Raw genomic sequence first — 25,426 nt, 5'->3', positions numbered from 1 at the left:
ATTAAGCCAGTGGCACATTACACAACTTCTAGTTGAAAAGGATATTTCAAACTTGTCAACTGAAGCTGTTCATCTTGTTGCCTGAGGATGTCAGTTTACATTACTTGAAATCGCAGGGTATGACAAATATGTGAAACACTAAAATGACTTTCCAGCACAGTTTCACATTTCCAAAATATTGCCACCTTGCCCCTTTTTCTCACTGGCCAATAATGTGCTGCCTGACAGAGCCAGTGCTGTACAAACACCTTCTGGGTATGGAGAGTGCAGCTGCAATCTATACACGCCTACCCCATTCTTTTGTGGTACATAAAACATGAGACACATTGACGAGCCTCTCTTCTATTTGCAAGGTCTGCTAAATCTGCACTTCTTACTCCTCATAGCTGTAATCTATGCACTTTACTTCAGGCGTGTGGTCATTGGTTGTTAGCACTCATCCACTCACAGCCTAAGACCTAAGGTAAAATCAAATTTGTTGGGGTAAGTTGCAGACTGGATGGACTGTGCCAATGGGTATGTCAGACGGGAGTACATCATGACTAAATCCAACTTGATAAGATTATCTAAATCATGTCTGAAGCTGAAAAGAAAAAAAAAATCCACTGGAAGATGTTGTGTAATATGACAGGGCCTTACCACATGTTACAGTCACCTTACTACCAGACACTCCAAGTCATCTAAAACATTCTTAAATATGTACGATGGAGCACATACTTCACATCCCTCAAGCTTCTTGGGGAGCTTTGGTACGCAGCTGGATTCTTGCCTACCCAATTCAACAAGTTAGTGAAAACATCCACTTACCCAACTTGAATGAGTTCATTGAGCTTAGCAGCGTTCTTATCATCCATACCTGCAAGATATTACATGCATATCAGAGAGAAGCCCACAACACAGATAGATCTGAAACTGCCTCTTAACAGCCTTACAACTGAATGAAAAGCCAGACCAAGAAAAAAGCAACCAAAATTAATTTCTTTCCAGTTACCAGATAAATGAGAGTTAACTTGCAAAGACACTGAACAATAAATGGCAGTATGTGGAGTAGAAGCAACCACTGGCAGACAGTGGAGGAAAAGGCAAAGACATGACTAAAGTTTTTGTACACCTAATTATAGGGACTGATCAGTGCCAAATTTAAAGATTCTCTACTCAAATGAAGCTCCTCATTTGCTTACTATAACCCTGAATACTCTTCATACAAAAAAAGAAGCATATATGCCTCCATCAATTTTTAAAGTTAACATTTATGTAATTGACTATGCCCCAGTTCAATTTACATTGGACACAAATTCACAAAATACGTCATATTGTACTAAAAGTTAATACCAGTTCTAACAGGGAGATTATACACAAGCTGACTGAATAGACGGACTCCTGCAATGTTCTGCCTTTGAGGGGCAAAGATAGACTGTCATTCTATATTTATTTGACAAGGTCCATCTCTGGTTCATTCATCCCATTCATCCATCCATAATAAGAGAAGGGAGAGAATGTCCATTTCAAATGGGATTGCTAACTAAAGGTCACATCACAGTACATATAGCTAAGACAGCATACTGGAAAAACTGAGATTTATGATGTGAGGTTCAATATTTTCAAACCTAAAACAAACAAGCTCTTAAACTGTGAATATAATTCAACACAAGTTCAATTTAATGTTAATTTTGCTATAGATGATAAATCAAAAACACATTTTTCCATCTTATATCTGAGGAAGTGTGCAGCTGGTGTAAAAAAAAAAAAAATTTAAGCTGGCAATCCAGCCTGAAACCATAAGAGAGAGGGGGCAAGTGGTGACATTCAGAAATACACAAAAGTGGAGATAAAAAACAAATATAAAGGCAGGCTAGAAGTGATCACAGGGTGAGAGGGCCAGTGTAGGTCAAGGTGTCAATATCAGCAGATTAGGAAATCTGCACTAGTGTAGTTAAGGATTAAACATGAGGTGTAAAAGGAAGACTTACAGCCACCAATCTTCTTCCGTAGTTCAGCGTAACAGATGAGTCCATACAGTTCCTGAGAGGACTTTTTTAGATTCCGGGAAAAAACTAAAAAAAGTAAATTTATACACACATAGAACTAAATCAAATGTAAGATAAAAAATACTCACATATTCAATTACATAAAAAGAAAAAGATTAATATCAAGAGGGTCAAAAAACTGTAAAATTGTGGTTCTCCAAATGTGCAGCTGAGAATTTCATAGATGGCTCAAGAGCAGGCTTACTCATTTCCAGTTTTGAGTTAAGACTTTATGTTACACATAACTGGTACCACCAATCAGTGCTTTAAAATCTTCACCTGCAGAACTCTTTGCATTTTATCCATAACTGGGCTCAATTTTATCTGTGCTCTTTACAAAACCAGTCTTGGGTGCCCAAGGTATTTGGGATGCAGAATGAGTTTCTGCCGGCTGGCAGACATCATTACCATCCCTTTGGCTTACCAGAGCACTCTGATGCTCTGAGACACTAACACCTCCACTTAATTCTATAACATTTCAAGAAGTGGGAAAATGTTCCTTTGGAGACCTTTTTGAAAGGGCATTGCATTCTCATAGGCACTTCATCCAATTAAGGGTACGCAGATTCAAACTTAGCAGCACTAGGCACAAAGCAAGAACCAGTCCACTGCAAAACACGCATTCAGGTTTTAACAATAGAACCACCAATAAACTGAACAAGAAATAAAAACTACTACTCAGACAAGAGGACATTCAAACCTCACACAGACAACATCCACACATGGGATTCAAACCCAGAACGACTGATATGCAAAACACTAATAAGCTAAAACACTATGCCACTATGGCGCCTCCTCTTGAAAAGGTGCCTTTTTATTACAGTTAAAATATTATTTCACAATTGGAATAAAAACATGCAAAAGCATTTCTCTTGACAACTCGGGCAAATAAGGCTCACTTACCATTGTTGGAGTCGATGTACTTGGATATTTTGTGCCAGGTACGATAGTAGAAGTGCCGCACCTGCTCCTTATTCTTTACCATGCTGGCAGGCTTGCCCTTCTTCTTGTACTTTAGTGCAATGTTGTTCTGTATGGCTTCAAAATCCTTGCCATGCTGTTGGAGATGTAAACACAAATGAATTTAAACCAAACGGCAACTGCAGATTTAAAATAACACCCAAGACCTCCGATCACCTGTGAAGGGAGCCAACGAAACTGAACTGATGATACTTGGTAGACTGACTCGACAGACAGGCAGGCAGGCAGACGGACAGACAGAATTAGCTTTTTACAGAAACTCAGAAAATATAACAGACAGACACACCAAATACAAACCAGAACTACTAAAAATAATGAAAACCTTTTACTTGGCTAATGATAAGAGAGCAGTCACAGTGAGGCATTACAAAGGCTTATTTCCTTAGGTGTAAAGAATATGTAATAAATAATGTGATTCCATAAAACACAACATTAAAAACAAAATAAACTGCTTCTATCTCTCCCTTAGTTTTTCTTTTCTGAAGGCTTAATTCCTGCCTAGCTAAGAATTCAAATGGCTACTGTAGGGTAAAAGTGTAACCATTAAAATGATTTGTAGTTTTTAATAATAAAGATCCCGACATCTTCTGACCAACACTTCATCATGCCCGGCAGTTAATAAGTCAGATGCCTGCCCCTGATCACTCACTGAAGCTGTAACTGACAACAAAGTGCCACCCTAAAGTAAATATCTGAAGATCACAGCTTCCACTCCTATATCTTCATCAGCTTCATCCAGAATCTTGGTTCTTTCAAGCAGCCACAACATACTCCAGTCCAAACCACAACTTTTTAAATGTAGGATTTTACATTTGAAAGACAAAGAGGAAAAAAAAAAAACACATTGACCTTTTTTTTTTTTTTTTTTTTTTTTTTTAAACTTCATTTCATCCTGTCTGGAGTCCTAGCTGACTAAAACAACCTCAGCAGCAGCATCAAGCATAAAACAAGCCTACAGGTTAACAATGAAGCCAGTTTTTAAAGAATGGCCTTTGGTTGCTATCTAAGCCGATTTATCAAGGTATTGCTTAAAACACATTAGGACTATTAGTTCATAATAAAACACTCATCAAAATAAACATGCCATGGGGGTTCAGAGGAATGTAAAGTTTACTTTAAAAGACACATTTTCCCCTTTATTATTTTTATAGAATGCTAATATATCATCTCTATTTTCATTAATATATCACATAATCATCTCCTCAAACTTCGCCTCCAAAGCGGTCAGAAAATATATATAGAAAGGACCAAGACCACTCTTGGTGTCGAAATTGAAGTTCTGTGTTAAAAAATTATTATATTTCAAAATCAACTGGGCAGCCCATTAATGACTACATAAATAGACACATACACATCGACACGTAGACGTTTATATCTAAGATACCAAAGACCACCAAAAAGTTTTAAAATGACAACAAACTACACATGTACAAAAAGTTGAAAGAATAAACTAAACATTAAGCAACAGGGTGAGGTCTGGGATGAGTGAATGAAGGAGTCTGTAAAGACAATGCGACCATCCAACCAACAAAGTAAAACCAATTATAGACTCTCTTAAGGCTGAAGAAGTGAACAGTGTGCAATTTTAAAAGCTATGTCTAATCCACAGTCTAGTTTTCTTCTCATAAATATCGAATTTTCTGAAGTAGCACTGCGTAAGTCAATCAATCTCTAGTAACAGAACACAACATCCCACTTGACAACAATCGACACAGCAAATATATCAAAATAAACAGGACAGGCAAGTCCTGCAATAACAGTCTAACACGTCTAGTAGTAGTAAGCAGGACAAGAAAAGAATTCAAGGGGTAAAATGTCATGAGCTCCAACAAACCTCTGCTTTACCCCAGTGCTTTGGTGGAAGTGCATCAACAGCAAAACTGGTAAGAGTCTAAAACTGAGATACATTTTCGCTTGCAAGAGTGATGAATTTAACACTAGTGTTTAGGATTAGATGCACTGACACTCCCTAAAGGCTGTAAATACAAATTAATAAATAAAAATGCATGTTTTTATACTGAGAATGAATTTAAAAAGTGGCACCTCACTGCATTTACCATTTTCTCAATTCTGCATTTAGAATTAGAAAGATAAATCACTGATCATTGTGTCTGGTAATGAATATTTAAATATATCTCTAATTAGCAGGTACTTAAAAAAAAAAAAAAATTATACCACGTTTAAATTTCACACCAAGTCTTGGAAGTTCAAAGTACAAGTGTCTAAGAGTTTTAATACAATGCAAAGAGAAACTCGCGAGTATTTCAACAAAAAGTTGAAAGGTGTGATTAACTTTTAAGAGTGCAATTGACAATAATGACAAAACCATTAAAGTGCAAATTGTTTGGTATTCTGAGCCACTATATTTTTCCTTCCCTAGGTGCACACAAGTATAGAAAATACAGAAAACAGACAAGTCTTTTTAAATGAACACAAACAGGTAATAATAATTCATTACATTTATATAGCGCTTTTCTCAGTACTCAAAGCGCTATCCACACAGGGAGGAACTGGGAAGCGAACCCACAATCTTCCACAGTCTCCTTACTGCAAAGCAGCGGCACTACCACTGCGCCACCTGTGAGGACAGAATCCCGGAGCTCAAAAGATTCCCTGCATGGAAAGTCAGCTTAAAAAAAAAAATCGGATGAATTCAATCTTCCCCCATCTTTGTTGATCTCTGAAACGAGATACACACATTCTCCCCAAAAGTGCATTTTTATTCCAAATAAAAGCACAACTCCACTTAAAATATCAAAGAAGTGCTCGTAAAGAATGCGATTTTTTAAATTTAAACTGCATTACTTCTTCCCTGCCGTGACAGATGTATATTGGGAGAAAAAAAAAAACGGTCTTGTTTAATGTGTTTAAAAATTGGAATAAAATTGTGGTTATATACAGTCATATGAAAAAGTTTGGGAACCCCTCTTAATTCTTTGGATTTCTGTTTCTCATTGGCTGAGCTTTCAAAGTAGCAACTTCCTTTTAATATCTGACATGCCTTATGAAAACAGTAGTATTTCAGCAGTGACATGAAGTTTATTGGATTAACAGAAAATATGCATCATAACAAAATTAGACAGGTGCATAAATTTGGCTACCAGAGATATGACATCAATACTTAGTTGGGCCTCCTGTTGCAAATCTAACTGCCTCTAGATGCTGTCCTCCTATAGCCTTTGATGAGTGTCTAGATTCTGGATGGAGGTATTTTTGACCATTCCTCCATGCAAAATCTCTCCAGTTCAGGTCAATTTGATGGCTGCCGAGCATGGACAGCCTACTTCAAATCATCCCATAGATTTGCGATGATATTCAAATCAGGGGACTGACGGCCATTCCAGAACATTGTACTTCTCCCTCTGCATGAATGCCTTTGTAGATTTCTAACTGTGTTTTGGGTCGTTCTCTTGCTGGAATATCCAACCACTGCGTAACGTCAACTTTGTGACTGATGCTTGAACATTATCCTGAAGAATTTGTTGATATTGGGTTCAATTCATCTGACCCTCGACTTTAACAAGGGCCTCAGTCCCTGAACTAGCCACACAGCATGATGGAACCTCCACCAAATGTGACAGTAGGTAGCAGGTGTTTTTCTTGGAATGCGGTGTTCTTCTTCCGCCATGCAAAGCGCTTTTTTTTTTTAATGACCAAATAACTCCATTTTGTCTCATCAGTCCAAAGCACTTTGTTCCAAAATGAATCTGGCTTGTCTAAATGAGCATTTGCATACAACAAGTGACTATGGCGTGAGTGCAGAAAGGGCTTCTTTCTCATCACCCTGCAATACAGATGTTCTTTGTGCAAATTGCGCTAAATTGTACAACTGTTTGTACAGATACACCACCTGCAGCAAGATGTTCTTGCAGGTCTTTGGAAGTGATGTGTGGGTTGTCTGTCACCATTCTCACAATCTTGCGCATAATGCCGCTCCTGTATTTTTCTTGGCCTGCCAGACCTGTTGGGTTTAACAGCAACTGTGCAATTTCCTGATTCCACTCCTTACAGTTGAAACGGACAGTTTAAACCTCAGATAGCTTTCTGTAGCCTTCCCCTAAACCAGGAGACTGAACAATCTTTGTTTTCAGATCTTTGGAGAGTTGCTTTGAAGATCCCATGCTGTCACTCTTCAGAGGAGAGTCAAAGGGAAGGAAGCACAACTTGCAATTGACCACCTTAAATACCTTTTCTCGTGATTGGACACACCGGTCTATGAAGTTTAAGGCTAAACGAGCTAATCCAACCATTTTGGTGTTGCAAGTGATCAGCATTGAGTAGTGACATGCATTCAAATCAGCAAAATTACTCAAGGGGACCCAAATTTTTGCACAGCCAGTTTTTCACATTTGATTTAATTTCATATAATTAAATACTGCGTCACTAAAAATCTTTGTTCAGAAAACACCCCAGTACTCAGATGTTCCTAGGAAATGAGACATATCACTGTTATCTCTTGTGTTGAAAGGAGAGTCAATTATTATGCAGGTTGAGAGGGGTTCCCAAAAACTTTTTCATATGACTGTAAATCTGAGGGTTAAGGAGATTGTAACAAGGTTACTGGGGGAAAAAAATACTGAAGAATCCTCTACTATCTGGATCAACTTTACCTTCTAAACTTACTCTACACACACAGGTTGCTATTCTCAAAAGCAAAGGGCTCAAATTAAAATTGTGTAGCATTCAAGTACTTCCAAAATATTTTAACATCACCATAATCCATACTCCAAGATGGCACGGGGATTCTATCACCTTTTTTGCCGAGACCTCGTTACTTTCAGCTGGATTTCACATGGAGGACGTGCCATTTTAAACAATCTCACTATTCAATTTCAGGTCATTTGCACTCACCCACCACCACATAAGCCCACTGCACACTTGCAAACACCCCCACTTCCTTCTCCTTCTAGCTCCTGCTCTAAATTGTACATCAAGTCAGTACCTCATAGAGCCCCTCAAAGAATGAGTTCTTGTCCTCCGCACTCCACGACTCCCACTGCCTTCGAGCCTTCTTCTTGTTACCTTCCTCTTTATCCGTGGGCCCAAGAGATCTTGAAGGCGTTTTCGATGTACCACCAGACGAAATCAAGAGGGTCCCTGTGGAATTACATGCGCCCACAACAGCTCCTCCATTTTCAGAGCCTAAAAGTGAGGAATCATGAGTAACTTGGATTACATTTAAAGGTGATAAGCAGATAAAGGTGACACACACAAAAAACACTGCTGGTCTAAACTATTCATGTCAGGCGGACAAACATCTCTTGGCCAACGTCAGTGTTTTAACTCAAGTTAAATTCACCAAGGCTTTTTACCATTTCACATGATGACAAACTTCACTCAAACAGCCTTCATTTTCTAAATCTCTCTGCACATACATCATCATAAAGCCCTTAATAAACAAAAAAATGATTACAAAGATTTCCAAATTTGTGCCAAGTATAACTGGAACCATGAAAAGTGTAATAGACTAGCCATGCAGGGCTTACCCACTGCCTCTCCAAACTTCTCTGATACTTCAGCAAAGACAGACAAGAGAAAACCAATTCACATACCTCGTCACTTTAACAACCCTCTTCTGTTCTGTCAGAGGACACAAGCCCTCCCTCGTTGAAAACTATATTGTGAAGCAAACACAAGTCTGCTGGGTCACCCACTCTTTACTTAAGATAAGCTAAGGCCAAAGGCACTGCCAAGAGTTCAGTTACAAATAAACTAACAGAACTTGCAATTAAGTCTTTCTAACATTCTGACCAGACAACTGTGTGAGAGGGCGATATGAACGTCATGTCATGTTTTTGATTCTTCTACTTTTTGCAGGTACGGTTGGAGATTTATTCATGAAACTTAGTAGATGGATGATTACAAGCCACCCTGATGCTCTCTTCTTTAATCATCCTGGATGATGTTGGTGACAGAGGAAGCTACTGGGTGAGAGGTCTAACAAGAGTAGTTGTAAAGAGGACTATCAAGTGACAGTATTACATTTGTAGACTCTACACAGTTGAGAAAAACAAACTATAGTGTTCATCTGTTACAATGTATTATTAATTTAATACAGTACATTTAGTGTCTGCTTACTTGGTGTGTTTGTTAACATTAGATGCAACACTACAAAAAAATCCAAAGAACTTTTCTGATGATCCTGTGCAAATATCTAAATTATTTATATACTAGTTACTCATAAACAATAAATAAAAAGGTGACAGAATGAGATGTAGACAGCTAACATTTCCGAAACCTCGCGAAGGTCTGCACATATTTTTTAGAGGAAGTTGATTTTTTCTTTGTGAATCTGGTAAGCTGAATGTAAACTTTTATACTGCAAAATTTTAATCGATTACAATAAACCTTTCCTACCCACTTGTCCATTTTCAAAAATAATTTTTCCAGTAGTCTCAGGAAGAAGCTTTGCCCAGCAGCAAGGGTAGGTGAAGGCAGTAACCAACTCTGGATGGAGTGCCAAAGCATTGAGCGGCACATTCACAAGCACACCCACCCACACATAAACTCTGTATATGATGCATTAATGTGAGACACGGCCACTGAAAGGAGAATCTGACACAATGTTAGGAGGGAATATGAGGAGAAAAATAGAATGAATATGTGGATTTTCACGGAGGGGAAAATAATAATTTGGAGGCAGTAAGCATGTTATATGAATACTGGAGAATGACTGAGTGAAGTCCTAGACCAATAACTAATCAGACTGGGCACATTCCAGTAAAAACAGGCACTTGTTCAGATGGATGGAAATGTAAAATAAAAAATTAAATTATAAATAACAGAAGTGCAAACATAATCGTTTTATTTGTTATAATACTTATGAGTGTAAATGTTCTTATGTATTAAAATAAATACAAATATTAAAATATTCCACAAATGTTATTTAAAAAGGAATAGAAGCAGGTAGCACCAACACAGCCATTATGATGTCATTAATGAGCACATCCTCATTTCTGAATGGCAGGAATCATGCCAAAGAAAACCAAACCTGCATCAGGACAGGTGTACTTGCACTCAAACTACACACAAGGACAACTACAGAAATATCTCCAGAGACACACACACACACACACACACACACACAAAGTAAAATGCCCCCAAGGGTATTCTTATGACCGTTCCTTAATCAGAAGGCATTTTCCAGGTCTCAGATACCACCAACCCTTCTCCCCATTACCTCCTCTCTCAGTCTCTCCCTGGCCTTTCTTGCTCATGGACAATTTCCTATATCGGGATTAAATGGCCTACTATTAAAGGAGCCATTAAACTCAATCCTAGGACCACTTCTAGGCTACAAACTAGAATCGTTTTAGAATCAGAAGAGTGTAAAGAATCTTAGAACAACCAGAACAGATATGAAGTTCACTGGCTACGTGAATTCTCAAGAGTTCTCATATATGACATTACATCTTCCCATTTTATACTATTCATGTACATTTCTGACCAGAGGGTAAGGAAGAAACACAAGACCATTGCTAATCTCTTGTCTAAGGCGCACAAAAAATTCACAATTAAAAAAAAATTAGATACAATATTTTGGGATTATAAAAAGCAAAAGAAACGAGTTATGTGAATATTATATTGCTTAAAATACAATGAAACTTCCATACAACATTGCTTTATTACTTACAGTTATATAAGGGAATTGAGAGGTCAGAATTACATGCCAACTTGGCAAATTGCCATAGTAAAGTTAAGTCTGTAAGCCCTACTGGAAGCCACCACTCAGAAGGATGTTCACATGAACCTCTTATTTCCTACAGCATTTGAATGCAGCACAGGTTCCTCCGAGGCGACTTTACCACAAAGCTCTGCTTAAATTTCAAACATGGCAGGTCATGCTAAAAACATGGACCCACTTGTCCCAGTCAGGGACTGGATGCTGCCTTAAAGCACCCTGGAGGAGTTGGCTCAATCTTGCCTGAAGAAGGGTCCAGAGTTGCCTCGAAAGCTTGCATATTGTAATCTTTTAGTTAGCCAATAAAAGGTGTCATTTTGCTTGACTTTCACTATATTCATAATGGCTAACACGGTACAACACCCTAGTACTACCAAAACCCTACAACTCTGCTCTTTCTTAACTTGTGCTCTTATAGTAAAATTATTTTAGGGCATGCTTGCTTGTTACAACTTCTACTAACCAATGCCAGTATTGACCCACAGTGAGGTGCACACAAACACTCTCCCTTCTTGCCTCAGCATCTTCACAGTTGAATTGTGTAATATGGTAAGATTCAACTCATATTGACCTCTTTGACTCACTAGCTTGTTACATCATCTTCACTATTCCAAAGGCTCATCACAAGACTCTGAGCAAACTAACTCATTTTATCTTTGTGGTTATTTTACTTCTGGATTTATGTCCACCAGAAATGCACATCTCTGGACCACGCTTTAAACTTTCAATCCCAAAACATCTCATCCAATCAGACTAATTTTTTCAAGCCTGTTTTCTTTATGTTGGACTTTTACTCTGCTGACTAGCAATTCCCACTTCTCATGAGCACCCATGTATTGTTTGCTCATTACTCTTCTCATTCCAATCCATTTCCCTGTGCTTAGTCAAGTAGCTGACTGAGGTTTTGGATAGTTGTGGTTACCCCATGCCAGATTAAATATCTGGTTGCACTTATGTTACTGGAAATGGCCAGATATCCATATTACTCTGTTTAGTTACAGCCCTGTGTGTTAAGGTTGACTCCCTACTTTCTTTTCATAGATTAAGACAGCTTCCTATCACCTGAGGAGTACATCCATATAACCCTTGTGCCTTTCTTCTCTACATTGGCTGCCTGCTAAGGAGCGAATCCATTATAAGATTCTGCTCACCATGTACAACTGCCTCGCTGCTACTGCACCCATCGGAACCTACTCACTCCATCCACTTCTGCTGTCTCTTTGGACTGCCTTGTTGACCCACAGGTAATACGGTCTACAATTTATTTGTCTCTTGTCTCCATTGTTCGGCGACTATGGAACAAACTGCCACACAGTCTGTACGGACTTTGCCATTAATTTTTTTTTTTTTTTTTTTTTTAAACAGATCGGAAACTCCTCTCTTTCAGTGTACGTTTGGTGAATTATAATGGTAACTTATTTGTTTTTACCTTTTTGATTTTTATGTTTAATTTTTATTTTGGTGTACTTTGTCTTTCTATTTTTTCTTTATTTTAATGTAAAACACATAGCAATTACATTGTTTATACAGTGTGCTATATTAGATATGTTTTTATTTTATTATTAAGTTAGTGATTTGGCTTCTACTGGACTTTACTAATTAGTGTTTAAAAGTCTACTCTTGTATATTCTGTAAAGCACAAATTAAAGATCAACTGCAAAAATATACAATTAAACATTAGAAGGAGAAAAAGCCTTTTTCTCCCTTTTTGTACAATCCAAATGGTGGATATTATGGTGAATGAGTGGCTGAAATATCTTAGCTCCATGTACCTCCTTTCAACCAAAGGCTCAGCGTAAATTGACTTTTCTGCCGTTCCTCTTGATCCCTCTTTCATCAAAGAGATTTGTGTGTGTGGCTAATTGGTCACAACGAGTGGAGATGTTTGGAGATGTGTTCTGTTCTGTCCACAGTTGGCTCCTACCTTGTAATCAAACTGTCTACTGCAGTCTTGGTTTCTTACAATCACATTCTAAAAAATCAGACTCTGGCAACACATTGGTGTATTCCTAACTAAAAGAGCCGCTAATCTGCCCGACAAGTTTTTGACATAGTGTCTGTGTCACTCAGATTTTCACCAGGTCATTCCCTTATTTTCCATGTCCCCTCTTGTATTGAGAATGCCACCTCAGTCACTCACTGCCCAACACGCAGCTCTGAGGACTGTGGCACAAGGGAATCCTATATAATAAGAACCTTCACCTCAAGTGCCACCACGGAACTCTAGTTGCGAAAAGGGTCGTTGGCCTGACCAGGACGACAGCAGCCACCTCCCACATTCCGTCCCTGTCCCCACGGCTTTGCTCACCTTTGCCTCTGGCGGTGCCCAGGCCATTGAGTGTCGCGGGGCCCGCGTCCTTTCGCAGCCGTTTACTTGGGGGTCTGACGCTGGACCTGAGGAAGTGGTGCTGATCCTGCCCGTGACTCGGCTGCGGGTTCGAGGAAGAGGCTGCCGCCGTAGCAGCGGAGGAGGACGAGGAGGACGAGGACGGCGCGGGATGAAGATGCCCATCACTCTTTGTGCTCCTCTCGTCGCCCGCCACCTCTCCGCTCTCGTCTTCTTCCTCCTCCTCGCAGCCTTCCAGCTTTCGGCTTCCTTTCTTCGCCGCTTCGTTGTTGCCTCCGCCTTCCCCCAGCTTCACTGTCATCCTAACCAAAAAAATCGCAAAAGAAGCGTTTCACGGAGGGCAAACTGTGCGCTCGAGCCGCCCCATCGCCCTCGCTCTCCCTCTCAACATGGCCGCCGTTGTTTGTCTCAGATCCCCTCTCTCACCGTCCCGACACAACAAGCCGCCCCCCCCTCCCCGCCCCCAGCCTAACGCGCCTGGGCTCCGATCGGTTCTCCGGTTGCCCCTCACAACACTGTCCTCGAGTCACGGTAGACGGTGACTCTCTACTAAAAACTAATAAATAGAATCTTTTGGGAACACAAGCAAAGCCACCGGAAAGGCAAGGCGGTACTCCCAGGCGGACCGCGCCACCCCAAGAACCCGAGGCAGCCGTGGCGTCGGTGGCGGCGGGAGAATCGCCCCCAAGTTGTCGCATTCCATATCCGAAGAACCATCTACGGGTCCCGATCCCCGCAAACACACGCACCTCTGCACCCGAGCCCGCAGCTGCGCGCACTTTCTCCCGCAACGAAAGCCGCTCTCCCACTTGGTGAACTTTGCTTGCTGCTACGTCATCATCCGATGGATTTCTCGAAAAAGTTATTCGCCCAAGACATTCGGTGACGGGCGTTTACCCGGTGACGGGCTTCTGGAACGGGCACCGCAGCGGTGTGTGAGCAACGGGGGCACACGCAAGTCGTAAAGTAGTCGCCTTGTAAATCAGTTCGGGAAAGAGAGATCTCGTTGGAAACATCCGCGCTTTCGGAGCGCCACTGTCTTTAACGAGAAGTATGGCGAAGTCACATCCCCTTAACGGCACCCCCATAGACCCTTCGCCTATAAAGGGGCACCTATGGAGCCTTCACTTCGTTTTTATTTTGTTATAGACAACAGCGAAAGGACGTAGGCAAGCAGCACAAGAAGAATCGCCGAAACAGCCATGCGCAACGCACCCACGGAGAAGGTCTAAACGGCTTTGTGCAGGGCCTTGTTGACAACGGGTTAACTTTATATTGGGGTGCACATCTTAGGAATACCCGAAGTCTACCAGAAGTACGTAGGGTAGGGTAGGGTGCGAGGCAAGTAGTCCGTTACAACGAATCCGAAAATACTCACCCTTGATTGTCTTCCCACAGACGCGCGTCGGTGACCTCAGATCCAGACGTTAAAGCCGACTCGCTGGGTATCCCGAAAACTGCCCTGCTCCTTCGCATATGCCACTCTTCAGCTGCCTCCGACAGTCATTTCTCCTGTTCAAAAAGGACAGACAGCCGCAACTGTGCGGGCGGGACGAGTGCCGCTCTCCCCTCGCAGAATTTGGTATTCCCTCATCCTATTGACAAACAGGCGTGTTGTACACCTCGGAGAATGCACAAGGTTCATGGACAAGGGAAAGGCGCTTTATTCATTCAGCTGCGTGCAAGTCACAAGATGCTCATCCCAAATCTGAACAAGCAAGCTGCCTTATTCCATAAAGCATTCAACGGGTTTTCTTAAAACCTTCGACGTGTCTTCACAAGGTGGTTTTTCGTTTTCCAGAAACGGTTGCTCACCACACTCTCTCCAGTCGTATCCTGACAACACACATTTATTTCAGGTTTCCAGTCGTATCCTGACAACGCACTTTTATTTCGACGATAAAGAAGATCCAGTCCACCTCTACGGCATCCAAAAGTCTCCCGCGACAGTAATTTGCTTTCCCCGGGCGACTGACGCTTACTCGTGTCGCCTGAACCAAAACGATTTCCGTGAAGGACTCTATCGGCCAGGTTGACGCCTCTGACATACAAACAAAAGCTACTATTGGCTGTCGTATAGTGCCGCCACGGCAACGGTTTGACTGACATTACGCTTCAGCCAATGAGTGTTTACATAAGAATGCTGCGCATTCTTCCAATCACGTATTTGCTTTTAGATTGCCTATGTCGCTCATTATTGGCTAAACCTTATTGTTTCGGGAACACCTTGGCAACAAGTTGTACTGACAGCCTCAGTAGCCAATGAAAATCAGCCCGGGAAAACAGTCGGTTGACGTAGGGGCGTTTATTTGGCAATTAGCTCAAGAAACCAATTTAAGTGCGCCACCATCAGCGCATCGCAGTGAAATCGGTTTGAATTGTCTGGCGGAGAGAAAGTGTGTGACAGTTAATCTACTGCGACTTTTCACTGACAACGGGCGTGGTTTGTTTGCGGTCACTGCAACTCACTTTAAAACAGTCTTTCCATACACCTTGGCGACAACAATGAGCCACACTCTTCCTCCTTCGCAGAAATGTAGGTTCCAGTGACACAAAAAAAAAGATTCGTTAGAATCCCGCGATCATTTTAGCAATTGGGTTTGTCAAGCTTATAATCTACTGCGCATGCTGCATCCATTTCGTTCGTTCCGTCATTAGAGTATAAACAGCTAGAATTCGAAATGGGCGTTGGTTACCGCCCAAGTCTAGCGACCTCAGAGTGCCCGGTACACGATTGTTAATCATTTGAGTTTCATAAATTCCATACAATTAGAAAACTCCTCATACTGCTGAAGTGTACAATGCCATTTTTAATGGCAGTTCAATTCAACCGTTCTTTATAACTGATTTGTCCCTTATATTAAATGTGAAATCAAAAAATGCCGTGAATGACTGCTTTTTCAACTGTGATCTTTTACTAATGTTACGTTTGTAAATAAAACAGCAATAATCTGACCAGAATTGGGATGCACTTACACGAATATACTGGTCTCTCGTAAAATATATATTTTCGATGATGTGGAAACTTCCCCATTCCAGCAATCAGTCCAGTTTCCAAGTTTGCAAAACTGGAACAATTCCCAGCACCACTGAGCACAAAATAGGGTGCCAGTCTAACACTGGGCAAACTGCCACAAACAGCTACACTCGATGTTTATTTCTATAGCACATTTTTACTCATAAATGTAACTCACAGTACTTCACAAGCAGTAAAAGAAAAAAATAACTTATAAAAGAGGTGAGATTAAATAATGTCTAGTGTGTAAGCCTCTGTTAGTTATAGCGGCAAATGTCTGAAGTCAGATTGTATCTTTCGTAAATTTTCTTTGTGTTCTGGATAGTATAGTTAGAAAGTTCAACTTGATAGCACATACTATGGTCAGAAAGGAGAAGAATGTAAAAGCTGCAATGGGGCAGGATGACAGAGAAAATAAACCCTGAGGGGTTCCAAGGCCAAAATGCATCAAAAATAATTTCCTTCACGACAATATGTTGAACTTCATGGTTTTGAATGCTTGAAGCATTTTGTCAAACAGCTGGATGTATGGTGTTCTGTGTACTTGCCAAGAATATCCTTGAATGCCTTCCACGCTGTTTCCTCCAGCTCCACCAACAGATCTTCAAACCGTTTGTCAGTGGTGACATGTTTGATTTGTGGACCAACAACAGTGCCTTCCTTAATATGGGTATCAGTTATCTGTGGAAACATCTGTCTCAAATATTCAAATTATTCATCTTCCGTATTCATTGCTTTCACAACATTTTTCAAAGGCAAAATCATCTTTGTTGAGTTGACTAGTGCACTGTTTATGTGCCACACTTTTTATGCCCTGAAACCAATTGCTCATGGAGCGGCCTGTTCTTTTCAACATAATGAGATTCTTTAACAGGGCTGTCCCAATGGCAAATGGAACTACAGCACAGTACTTGGTATACCCGAGCTGCATTCCTAGTGGCAGTGCCATTACTTTTACATCACCATAGATGTTCCACTTGTAATTTCTACTGTATATAAATATTTATGAGAGAAAATCACAAAAATAGGTGATTGCAATAAAGCGGTATGTGATTTAGACGTGTTTTTACATGTAGCATGTCCAGATTCTTATGATAAACCCAAACATATTCAGGAAAAAAAATCTTCACATTGTCCAGTGATATTTCTGATACATAAACCATATGTGATATTTATTAGATATGAACATAACACCTGCATCAGACAGAACAAGTAACAACCACAAAATGCAAAGAACTGAGCTAATGTTGTGAACTAGGAGATCCAAAGCACTTCCAATAATACCCATTATAGGGGCATATCACCGTCAAACCCCGGCTATTACTAAAGGGCAAGCACTGAATCCTTAAAAGATATATTCTTCACAAAAAGTATTCCAATCACAACAAAGACCTGTGGTGCATAAAGGAAATATGGAATTGCATGAAACACAAAGGCATTCCAAATCAAACAAGTTCCAAAACAGATGCCACAGGTCAAAAATGTAAGCAGAAAATTGAAATGTCAGAAATCCAATAATCAATAGAATTCATTATAAACACAAGGAAATTCACCAACTCACAGGCATATTTGAAATGAACTGCCGGCAAAAGTGGGAGACCCTCTGGATGTATCGGGTAGAGGACACTTTCTGGTAGTGATTTTCAAGTGGTCCTGCCTCTTGGGGGACCACCCACAAAACACATGGAACATAACACAGACCGCTTACACACATAAATAAAATCAAAAACAAAGCACACAATCGACACTAGTAACATTAATATAATCACCATAAATCAAAGAATCAAAAACGTACAAGAGAGACATAAAACATGAATTTGAACCCATGACTGGTATGGATGGTCAGGAACATGAACAGACTGATTGGTAGCATCAAATGCTACACTATCAATTGCTAAATGAGAAGGTGCGCTAATGGTTTGCTATTGTGTCTGTACAGGGGGTCTGATGTGGCATAGGGAGCTTTCTTAACACATTTTTTGTCCTGTGTAGATGGAAAGGTGGCTCCAGTGGTGAAGTGCATTGTTTTAATAATGTTATCCATGGTCTTGCAGCCAGTTACCACACAAGGTTGTGATGAAGCAAGCCAGTAAGCTCTCCAGTGTGCATTATTGAGGATCCAGGGGACAGCCTTTGAAGATGCCACTGTGTATGATCACAAAACCTGGACCATCATATTCAACAGCGTAATGAGTGAAGACCTTTAAAGAATGCTGGGGGCTACAGAGAAAATGTAGGAGCCAGTTTCCTCTTCTGCTTAAAAAGCAATCAGTCAGCTTGACAGACTTCTATGTAGCTCTGTCATCTGTGGAGTCAGGTCAGTATTGTCACTGTGCCTGTTCTAGGGGCTCACACAGAGGTCTGTCACTTACACACGGGCCACCACAGTGTATGTACATGAACAAAGTGGACAATAATTAGCAAGGGGCCCTGCATGATATGGCGCCTTGTAGTTTCAAATCAGATTGCCAGCTACTCAGATGAGTGGGGTTCGGGGTTTCCATTAACTCAACTTTGTACGCATCTGCCTTCTGATTTTGAGGTCCAAATGTCACAGCCAGTCTCTCTCTGTGTGAAGATATGAAATGGAGGGTAGCAAGTTTACTACAATTTTCCAAAGGTTGTAGAGAGGAAACACTGTCTACAAAAATCAAACATGTTCAGAGCAGAAACAAAGTTTCTAATTAAATATGGTGTGCCATAAAATCTAAGGAATGTTCTGATTTAAATGAAATGTAGCAGCTTTAACGGTCCCCAACCAATTCTTAGGCCTTACTCAAATAGATTTACTGTCATACTATCCACAGTATGGATAGTAACATTCCCCAGGACCGCAGTGCAATATACAGTATATAAATACAGGACAAGTAAAGAACTATACTATACCATAAATAGATCAATGAATAATGTATAATAGGTAATAAATCAATAAACAAATAACTAACAACAACTAATAATAAAAAAAAAACTTCAATAAAACACAAACTCCCATTAGTTTTGGATAGCATAGTGGTTAGTGCTGCTGCCCTACAGCTCCAGGGACTGGGTTCAAGTCTTCATCTTTCCATTGCTCTAGACATTTGTACATTATCATTATCTCCATGTAGGTTCTTCTTCGGGCATTTCGGATTTCCTTTCATGTGTCAATCACATGCTGGTTAGGTGGACTGGCTAAACTGGCCCTCTTATGAGTGAATGTGCCCAGTCAAGGTTTGGTTCCCGCCCAAAGCAGTAGGACGGGCTTTTATTTTGTATTTTGGAGGTCAGAACTTGTTTTCATAGCGCTTATTGACCCTCCAGCCCAACACCACGTCATCTACCTTATGTCAGTTATGTTGACTTCTTAATTATTTTACCATTTCTTCATCCCGCAGTCCTCGTTATAGCTCAAGGATACATATACAACGATATTTTTGATTTATTGTTTGCGTTATTTAAGCATTTCTATCTAGTTCATTCTAAACATTGATCTTACACCCTTTTCTAATAAAGCACCAACTCAAAAGAAACGTTAACTTGGCCGCACATTATGCTTACGTTGTTACGTATCTTGCCGTACGAAACGTTAGAGAGAAATATCTGACATCACAATGAGCCAATCATGAAACAGTATCCGTTAAAAGGGTGGGCCCAGATGGCCAATCACATTGGCGTTTCGATAGGTGGAAAACGATTGGATGTTTCTAGCAGCTTGTGTCAGCACTTGACCAATAGTGACGGCCGTGACGAACGGCGCTCTGTGTAGTAGGCGGGGCGTTCTGCTAAGCGCACGCTAACCGGTTGCTTTAGCTGCTATGTGCTTAGTGCAGGTCGGCGGAAAGGAGCGGGAAGTTGGTTAGTGAAGTGTGGCGGTGAGGTAAATCAAGCAATGACTTCAACCAACACCTTCCAGGGTTTAGACGAGTGCAGCAAGCCCAGCTCCAGGTTTGTTATAACGTTTTTGCAAACTGACGTTGCTTTTGGAGTGTGCTGACTTGCCGCTTTGGCAGGAGTGGCAGACACATCCGCAAGTCGGCCTGCCTGTGTACTCTGCCCCTAAGGCGCAAGCTAGTCGTGTTAGGGGTGAGGCCGATGCACGCTGGTTTCGCTTCGGTCTACGAACAGTGTTTGGATAAATAATAAACAACAGTAATATTGCGGTTAGAATTCGAGTGAGACGTTCTTCTCGATGTCTCCCTGTTTACATCTTTGTGCTTTCTAATTATACTTTACTGCGGGGGGGGCCTCAGCGAGCCGAGGCGCTGGAATGCTCCCAGATTTGGAGTGGCATAGCTTTAAATACAGTTATTTCACGTGGTCATAGTCTTGTTTTTCAAACTTTTTTTTTTTCTATAAGTAGCAGGTAAACTGTATGAAAAAGACATCGGCCATGACACCTGTATGATTGTGTGACATTTTAGAAATCGCAGCTCATTGCATGCTAAGGCCGTTTTTGGTAACACTCTTTTATTTCCTTAAGGGTCAGTTTTGCCTTAAACTAGAAGAACTGCGTATCGATGGCGTAGCGACTTGCATACTTGTTCTTTTTGCCAGTGATTTAGACCACTGATGTAGAACAGTGACAGGGTAGGTAACAGATACAGAAGTTCGGACAATTAAGAGTGCCTCCTGTTCTGCGATGGGCCTTCATCAGTTTTACTGCCGGTTTACCCTTGGCCAAATTTAGAATAATCTGAATTGTTGGTTTATAATTTGTGTTATGTTTTTGGTTTGTATTCACATGGGTTAGTTACTTTTGCTAAAAGGCCAGTAACAGTATTTTAGGAGAACTTCATGGCTCACACTGCAGTCTGATATGTACTACTTTGTGGACCAAGATGTAAACAAACATGAAAATTCAAAGCATAATTTAGATTAATCAAAGGTTAGTGAAGCAAACCTCATCAGATTACATATCTACGTAATGGTGACCTATCCGGGATAGTTATTTGCCTGTGTAGTTAAAGTCTTTTATATAATTTAGACATTATGTGTGAGTTTCCCCTTGGGATTAATAAAGTATCTATCTATCTATTGTGGCGATGCCCAGGAAGACAGGAGGAAGACTCATTCCTCCTCCAGACCGTGAGGGGGCGTCCACCCTGGTTATATTGGGGGCCACGGGTACAGGGCTTGGAAGCTGGCCCTTGTAGGGGCCCGTGGCCACCGCCAGGGGGTGCCCTGATGCCTTGGGGACCCTGGACCCCAGCGCTTCCGCCATACCAGGAAGTGCTGGGGGGGAAGAAAAGAGGGGACACCCGGAGTGCTTCCGGGTACGCAGCCAGCACTTCCGCCACACTGGGGAGTGCCGGTGGAAGATTGCCGGGGAGCACCTGGAGCACATCCAGGTGTGTATAAAAGGGGCCGCCTCCCTTCAGACGGAGACAAGAGTTGGTGGAAGGTAGATGATGTCGGGAGGAAGGCAAGGAGGCGGCCTGAAGAGAGAGAAGGCATTGTTGTGTGGCCAGGACTTTGGGGTTTGTGGGCACTTATAGTGGAATAAATAAATGTGTGTTGGGTGACATGAGCGTGTCTGCCTGTCTGTGTCTGAGCCAGTCTCCACACTATCTATCTGTCTGTTACTAGGATCTGTATTGATACCAATAATATGATGTCACTCTTATTTAGAATAATCTGCCTAGAATGATTATTTTCTTGATTTCCCCTTTCAGACCTATTTGCTTTGAATACTAATATGTTATGGGATCAAAAGCTAATAGATGATTCTGAATGTCCTCAAAATGCAGTCAGTAGAGAAGAGCATGCCACATTAGGGCATCACACCACAAAGTCAAATATTGAGTGTCACTGATTGAAGAAGGTTCTATGAATGCAGTACAGTTTGGATTTAAATATCACAACCAATATTAGGATGATGTTCAGTCACTGTGGCCCCACCAGGATTAGAGCTGGCCACTCTTTAATAATTTATAATATATTTAAACATTTTAAATCTTATTTTCACACTTTTCCAGTGGTGTTTACATACACACACATGCATGTAACGGAACAACAATGGTATCAACTTATTTTTGTTGTCAGTTCCATTTCATTGTAAAGTGGATGAATTGCTAAGAAAAGCAAAATAATTTTGAATTTATAACTTATTAATATTAAATGGCCAAGTACATTATGAGCCTATCTAGGGTTTAACGTGGCATTTTAAGAATGTGGATGCTGTATGCCAGTGGACTTTATTTTAAATCTTGTGCTTCACTATTAAGTGAGATTTACTCTTGCACAGTACAGAACAACAGAATCTGATAAGGTTTATAATGGTCTAGATTAGTGATTTAGACTGTTTAAATTATACATAAGGCGATTTGACATATAAGTGCTGTCGGTCTTAATTGGTGGTGGTTGTGGAAGCAGATAAAATAAATGAATTCTGCCTTTATGAAAGTAAGTGACACAACTGTTTAGACCTTAAGATGCCTTCCATAATACAGTGTAAGCATATCAGCAATACAGGAATGGATGATGCCAGTGAGCCTAGCTGACAATTCATTGACCAATGATTTTAACTTCCAGTTGCTTTGATGGCACTGATGATTTAAATGTTAGTAGCAATAAATAAATAATGCCAAGAATATCTTATTGCATATAAAAAGGGATATACACTATTGTGATTGAATTTTAGGTCAAACTTACCCACAACAAAGATGTACATTTTAAATAGAATCACAGCCTGAAAAGGCAGCCCCAGGAATATTTGAGTGACATTTTCTAGATTTTTTATAAATCAAATTTTATTTTTCACATTCAAAATATGCATACTGTACAGTGTGTAATGAAATGCTTAGTTCCTTAACTCCAATGACTGCTTTTAAGAAAAATATAAACGAAAAATAACAATAATACATGGCTTAATAAATAACAAAATTCATTGATAGTTTTAAATATGTGATTAATAATAACTAAATAAATAACTCTTATATTAAGTATTTAAGTTAACAATATGGCATTATGTAGATATAGACACTTTCCTTATTCAAGATGTGGGTGGACTGAGGAAAAAGGCTCCTTCTCACTGTCTCTGACTGGACTTACCTGACCACACCACAGAAAAGAGTCTGTTGTTGAGATGGACAGTATCTCTGGTAGTTTTATTGCTCTGGTCTGACATTGCTTGGTGTAGATGTTTTCAAAGTTAGTGATAGGTTCAGCTGACTGCACCACTCTCTGTAGAGCCTTGTGGTCCTAATGCATCCTGTTCTCATTCCCGGCGGTGATACTTCCTCTCAAGATACTTGCAATGGCAGATGTTTAGATGTTCTTTAGTAAGTGGGAGGGAAGCCTTAAATCCCTGAGGCATCTGAGATGTTCCAAATGCTGTTGTGAGCTTTACGTTACAAGTTAAATTATTGAATGAGAATTGTAGGAATGGATTGCCTTTGGGGATGAGGGTAATCATATTTTTGCCTAAAAGCAGTGTCAGACACTGCGTGTTAGACAGAGGGCTTGTCAACTTGAAGGACTGCAGTTTCTAAAATCTCACACTCCTCAGTTGCTAGAGCCAGCATTGCAAGTGCAACTGATTCCAAGTTACATGTTTCCCTGCACGTGTCGTGGAAGGTGATGGTCATGTCATTAGATGTGTCTGAATTGGATATGTCCTGTTTCAGGGTACTGAGACCACCCGGAGGAGGCTCCAGTAACCTTTTTGGAAATGCAGAAGAAAATACCAGTACTCATAAATCGAATAAGATGACTTCAAGTATCTTTGCACCACCCCCAGAAGAACCTCTGAGTGGTCCAAAAAGAACAAACCCACCAGGTGAGTGCTACTTTAATAGTCCTGAGTTGTTTGATCTCCACACGATATTAAAAATCAAACAGGATCTTCCAGTTGGAACATCTGATTTACTGTAATTTGCACATTTGAAAGGAAACATTTTACTTGCATCTATTTTTAGTACTTCCTCTTTTTGAATGTAAAGTTTGTGATACAATCCTTGTGTATTTGGTATTTTGTAACAACAGTTCAGAATTTCTTTTTTATATTCCATATCTAAAAACTGATCACCGAAAATGTGCATTCTGTATTTTACTCTGCAGTCTTGCATGTTTAGCTTATGTGTATCTGCACTGTCAACTTTTAAAGAAGTAAATGGTGCCAGTGGGCATTTGGAAATAAGGAAGTTTAGGGTGCATCCAGAATCACACTGACGGCTAACTTCTCCTCTGTCAGGCCTATTTGTAGATAGATAGATAGATAGATAGATAGATTGTAGTTTCAGTTGTTAGATTTTTTTTTTTTTTAGCAGTGTTCCTCTTAGTTTAAATGTAAATTTTAAGCTGGAAATGAATATACTAATTAGTGCTGAGCGGTTATACTGGTTCATACCAAAAAACATTTTTTATTGTTGTTATGATATGAATTTTTCTTATACCGCAACATCGATTAAAGTAGCCTAAACAACGTTCGGAACGTGGCGCAGCGGGAAACTGTTTAAGGGGAGACCTTTTACACTGCTGCACCGCTAAACACGCATGCAGTGGAGTACATGTGTTATTGGAGGTATTGAACGGTGAAAATGAACAGACATTCCGAAATTGAAGCTATAGTAGACTATAAAGTTGAACATGATGACACAGAAGACCTTTTGCTGAAAAAAAGGAGCCGTGTCTGTTGTCTGAAGATACTTTGGTTTTAAAAGGTTGGATGTGGACCATTATGTTCACATGTGTGAATACTGTTTCTATACTACTGGATAATACGGCAAGCCAAGTTTTACTTGTTTTATTTTTTTCAGTACTGTGTAATAGTGTGACAACATGTTGAATTTCTCGACATTTCCTCTTTTATCTCGACGCTTATGACGAGAATAAAGTTGACATGTTCACTTTATTCTTGACATTTCTACTTTATTCTCGCCATTTATGTCGAGATTAAAGTCGACATGTTAACTTTATTCTGGTAATTTGTCATTAAAGTAGAACATTGTAAACTAAACTTCATCTTAAAATGAATATTCAATTTACTAGATTTTCTCAAACCCCATTGTAAGTTATGTAGCACATTAAATGCTTTGTGTTAAGTGTTCCCGGAGCCATGTTAATCGCTACGTGCTTCTTTAACTGACTTCCTCTTGCACTAAGAGGAGGCACAGGCAGCAATCACCACACAGAATACATTAATTTCATGATATTCCTGCTCCCTGAACATTTAGAATGCTTAAGATAAATACTTGATATCATTTTCATGATGAAATTCATTAAAGCATGTATTAATCATGTGGGGGCATGGTGGCGTGGAGGTTGCACTGCTGCCTCGCAGCAAGGGGGTCCCGGGTGTTCCCTGCCTTGAATTTGCATATTTTTTTCTGGTGGGTTTACTCTTGCGTGCTTCAGTTTCCTTTCAAAGTTATGTAGGATGTGGGGTTTTGTTATGC

At 40.3% G+C, this 25,426-nt stretch overlaps 2 protein-coding genes across 6 annotated transcripts in view; one reads left to right on the top strand and one right to left on the bottom strand.

Moving 5' to 3' along the window:
• Positions 1–15,043, bottom strand: part of cramp1 (cramped chromatin regulator homolog 1) — a 45,222-nt gene extending 30,179 nt beyond the window's left edge. The window contains exons 1-6 of one of the 2 annotated variants that reach the window (XM_028814057.2): positions 14,415–15,043; positions 12,998–13,338; positions 7,951–8,150; positions 2,931–3,084; positions 1,971–2,054; positions 808–856 (exon numbers count right to left, since the gene is read on the bottom strand). In XM_028814057.2, the coding sequence (XP_028669890.2) occupies positions 808–856; positions 1,971–2,054; positions 2,931–3,084; positions 7,951–8,150; positions 12,998–13,338; positions 14,415–14,512 (926 nt within the window). In that variant the 5' untranslated portion in view covers positions 14,513–15,043. Of the gene's footprint in view, positions 1–807; positions 857–1,970; positions 2,055–2,930; positions 3,085–7,950; positions 8,151–12,997; positions 13,339–13,785; positions 13,859–14,414 lie in introns of those variants that run through there. The other variant, XM_028814058.2, reaches the window with a different exon arrangement.
• A 4,766-nt stretch (positions 15,044–19,809) lies between these two features.
• jpt2 (Jupiter microtubule associated homolog 2) overlaps positions 19,810–25,426 on the top strand; it is a 59,294-nt gene continuing 53,677 nt past the window's right edge. For all 4 annotated transcript variants that reach the window (XM_051934271.1, XM_051934272.1, XM_051934270.1 and 1 more), the window contains exons 1-2: positions 19,810–19,976; positions 23,657–23,808. In XM_051934271.1, the coding sequence (XP_051790231.1) occupies positions 19,921–19,976; positions 23,657–23,808 (208 nt within the window). In that variant the 5' untranslated portion in view covers positions 19,810–19,920. The remainder of the gene's footprint in view (positions 19,977–23,656; positions 23,809–25,426) is intronic.

The sequence above is a fragment of the Erpetoichthys calabaricus genome, chromosome 11 (assembly GCF_900747795.2).
Source record: "Erpetoichthys calabaricus chromosome 11, fErpCal1.3, whole genome shotgun sequence".
Classification (NCBI taxonomy): Eukaryota; Metazoa; Chordata; class Cladistia; order Polypteriformes; family Polypteridae; genus Erpetoichthys; species Erpetoichthys calabaricus.
This window is presented reverse-complemented; position numbering and strand designations above follow the sequence as displayed.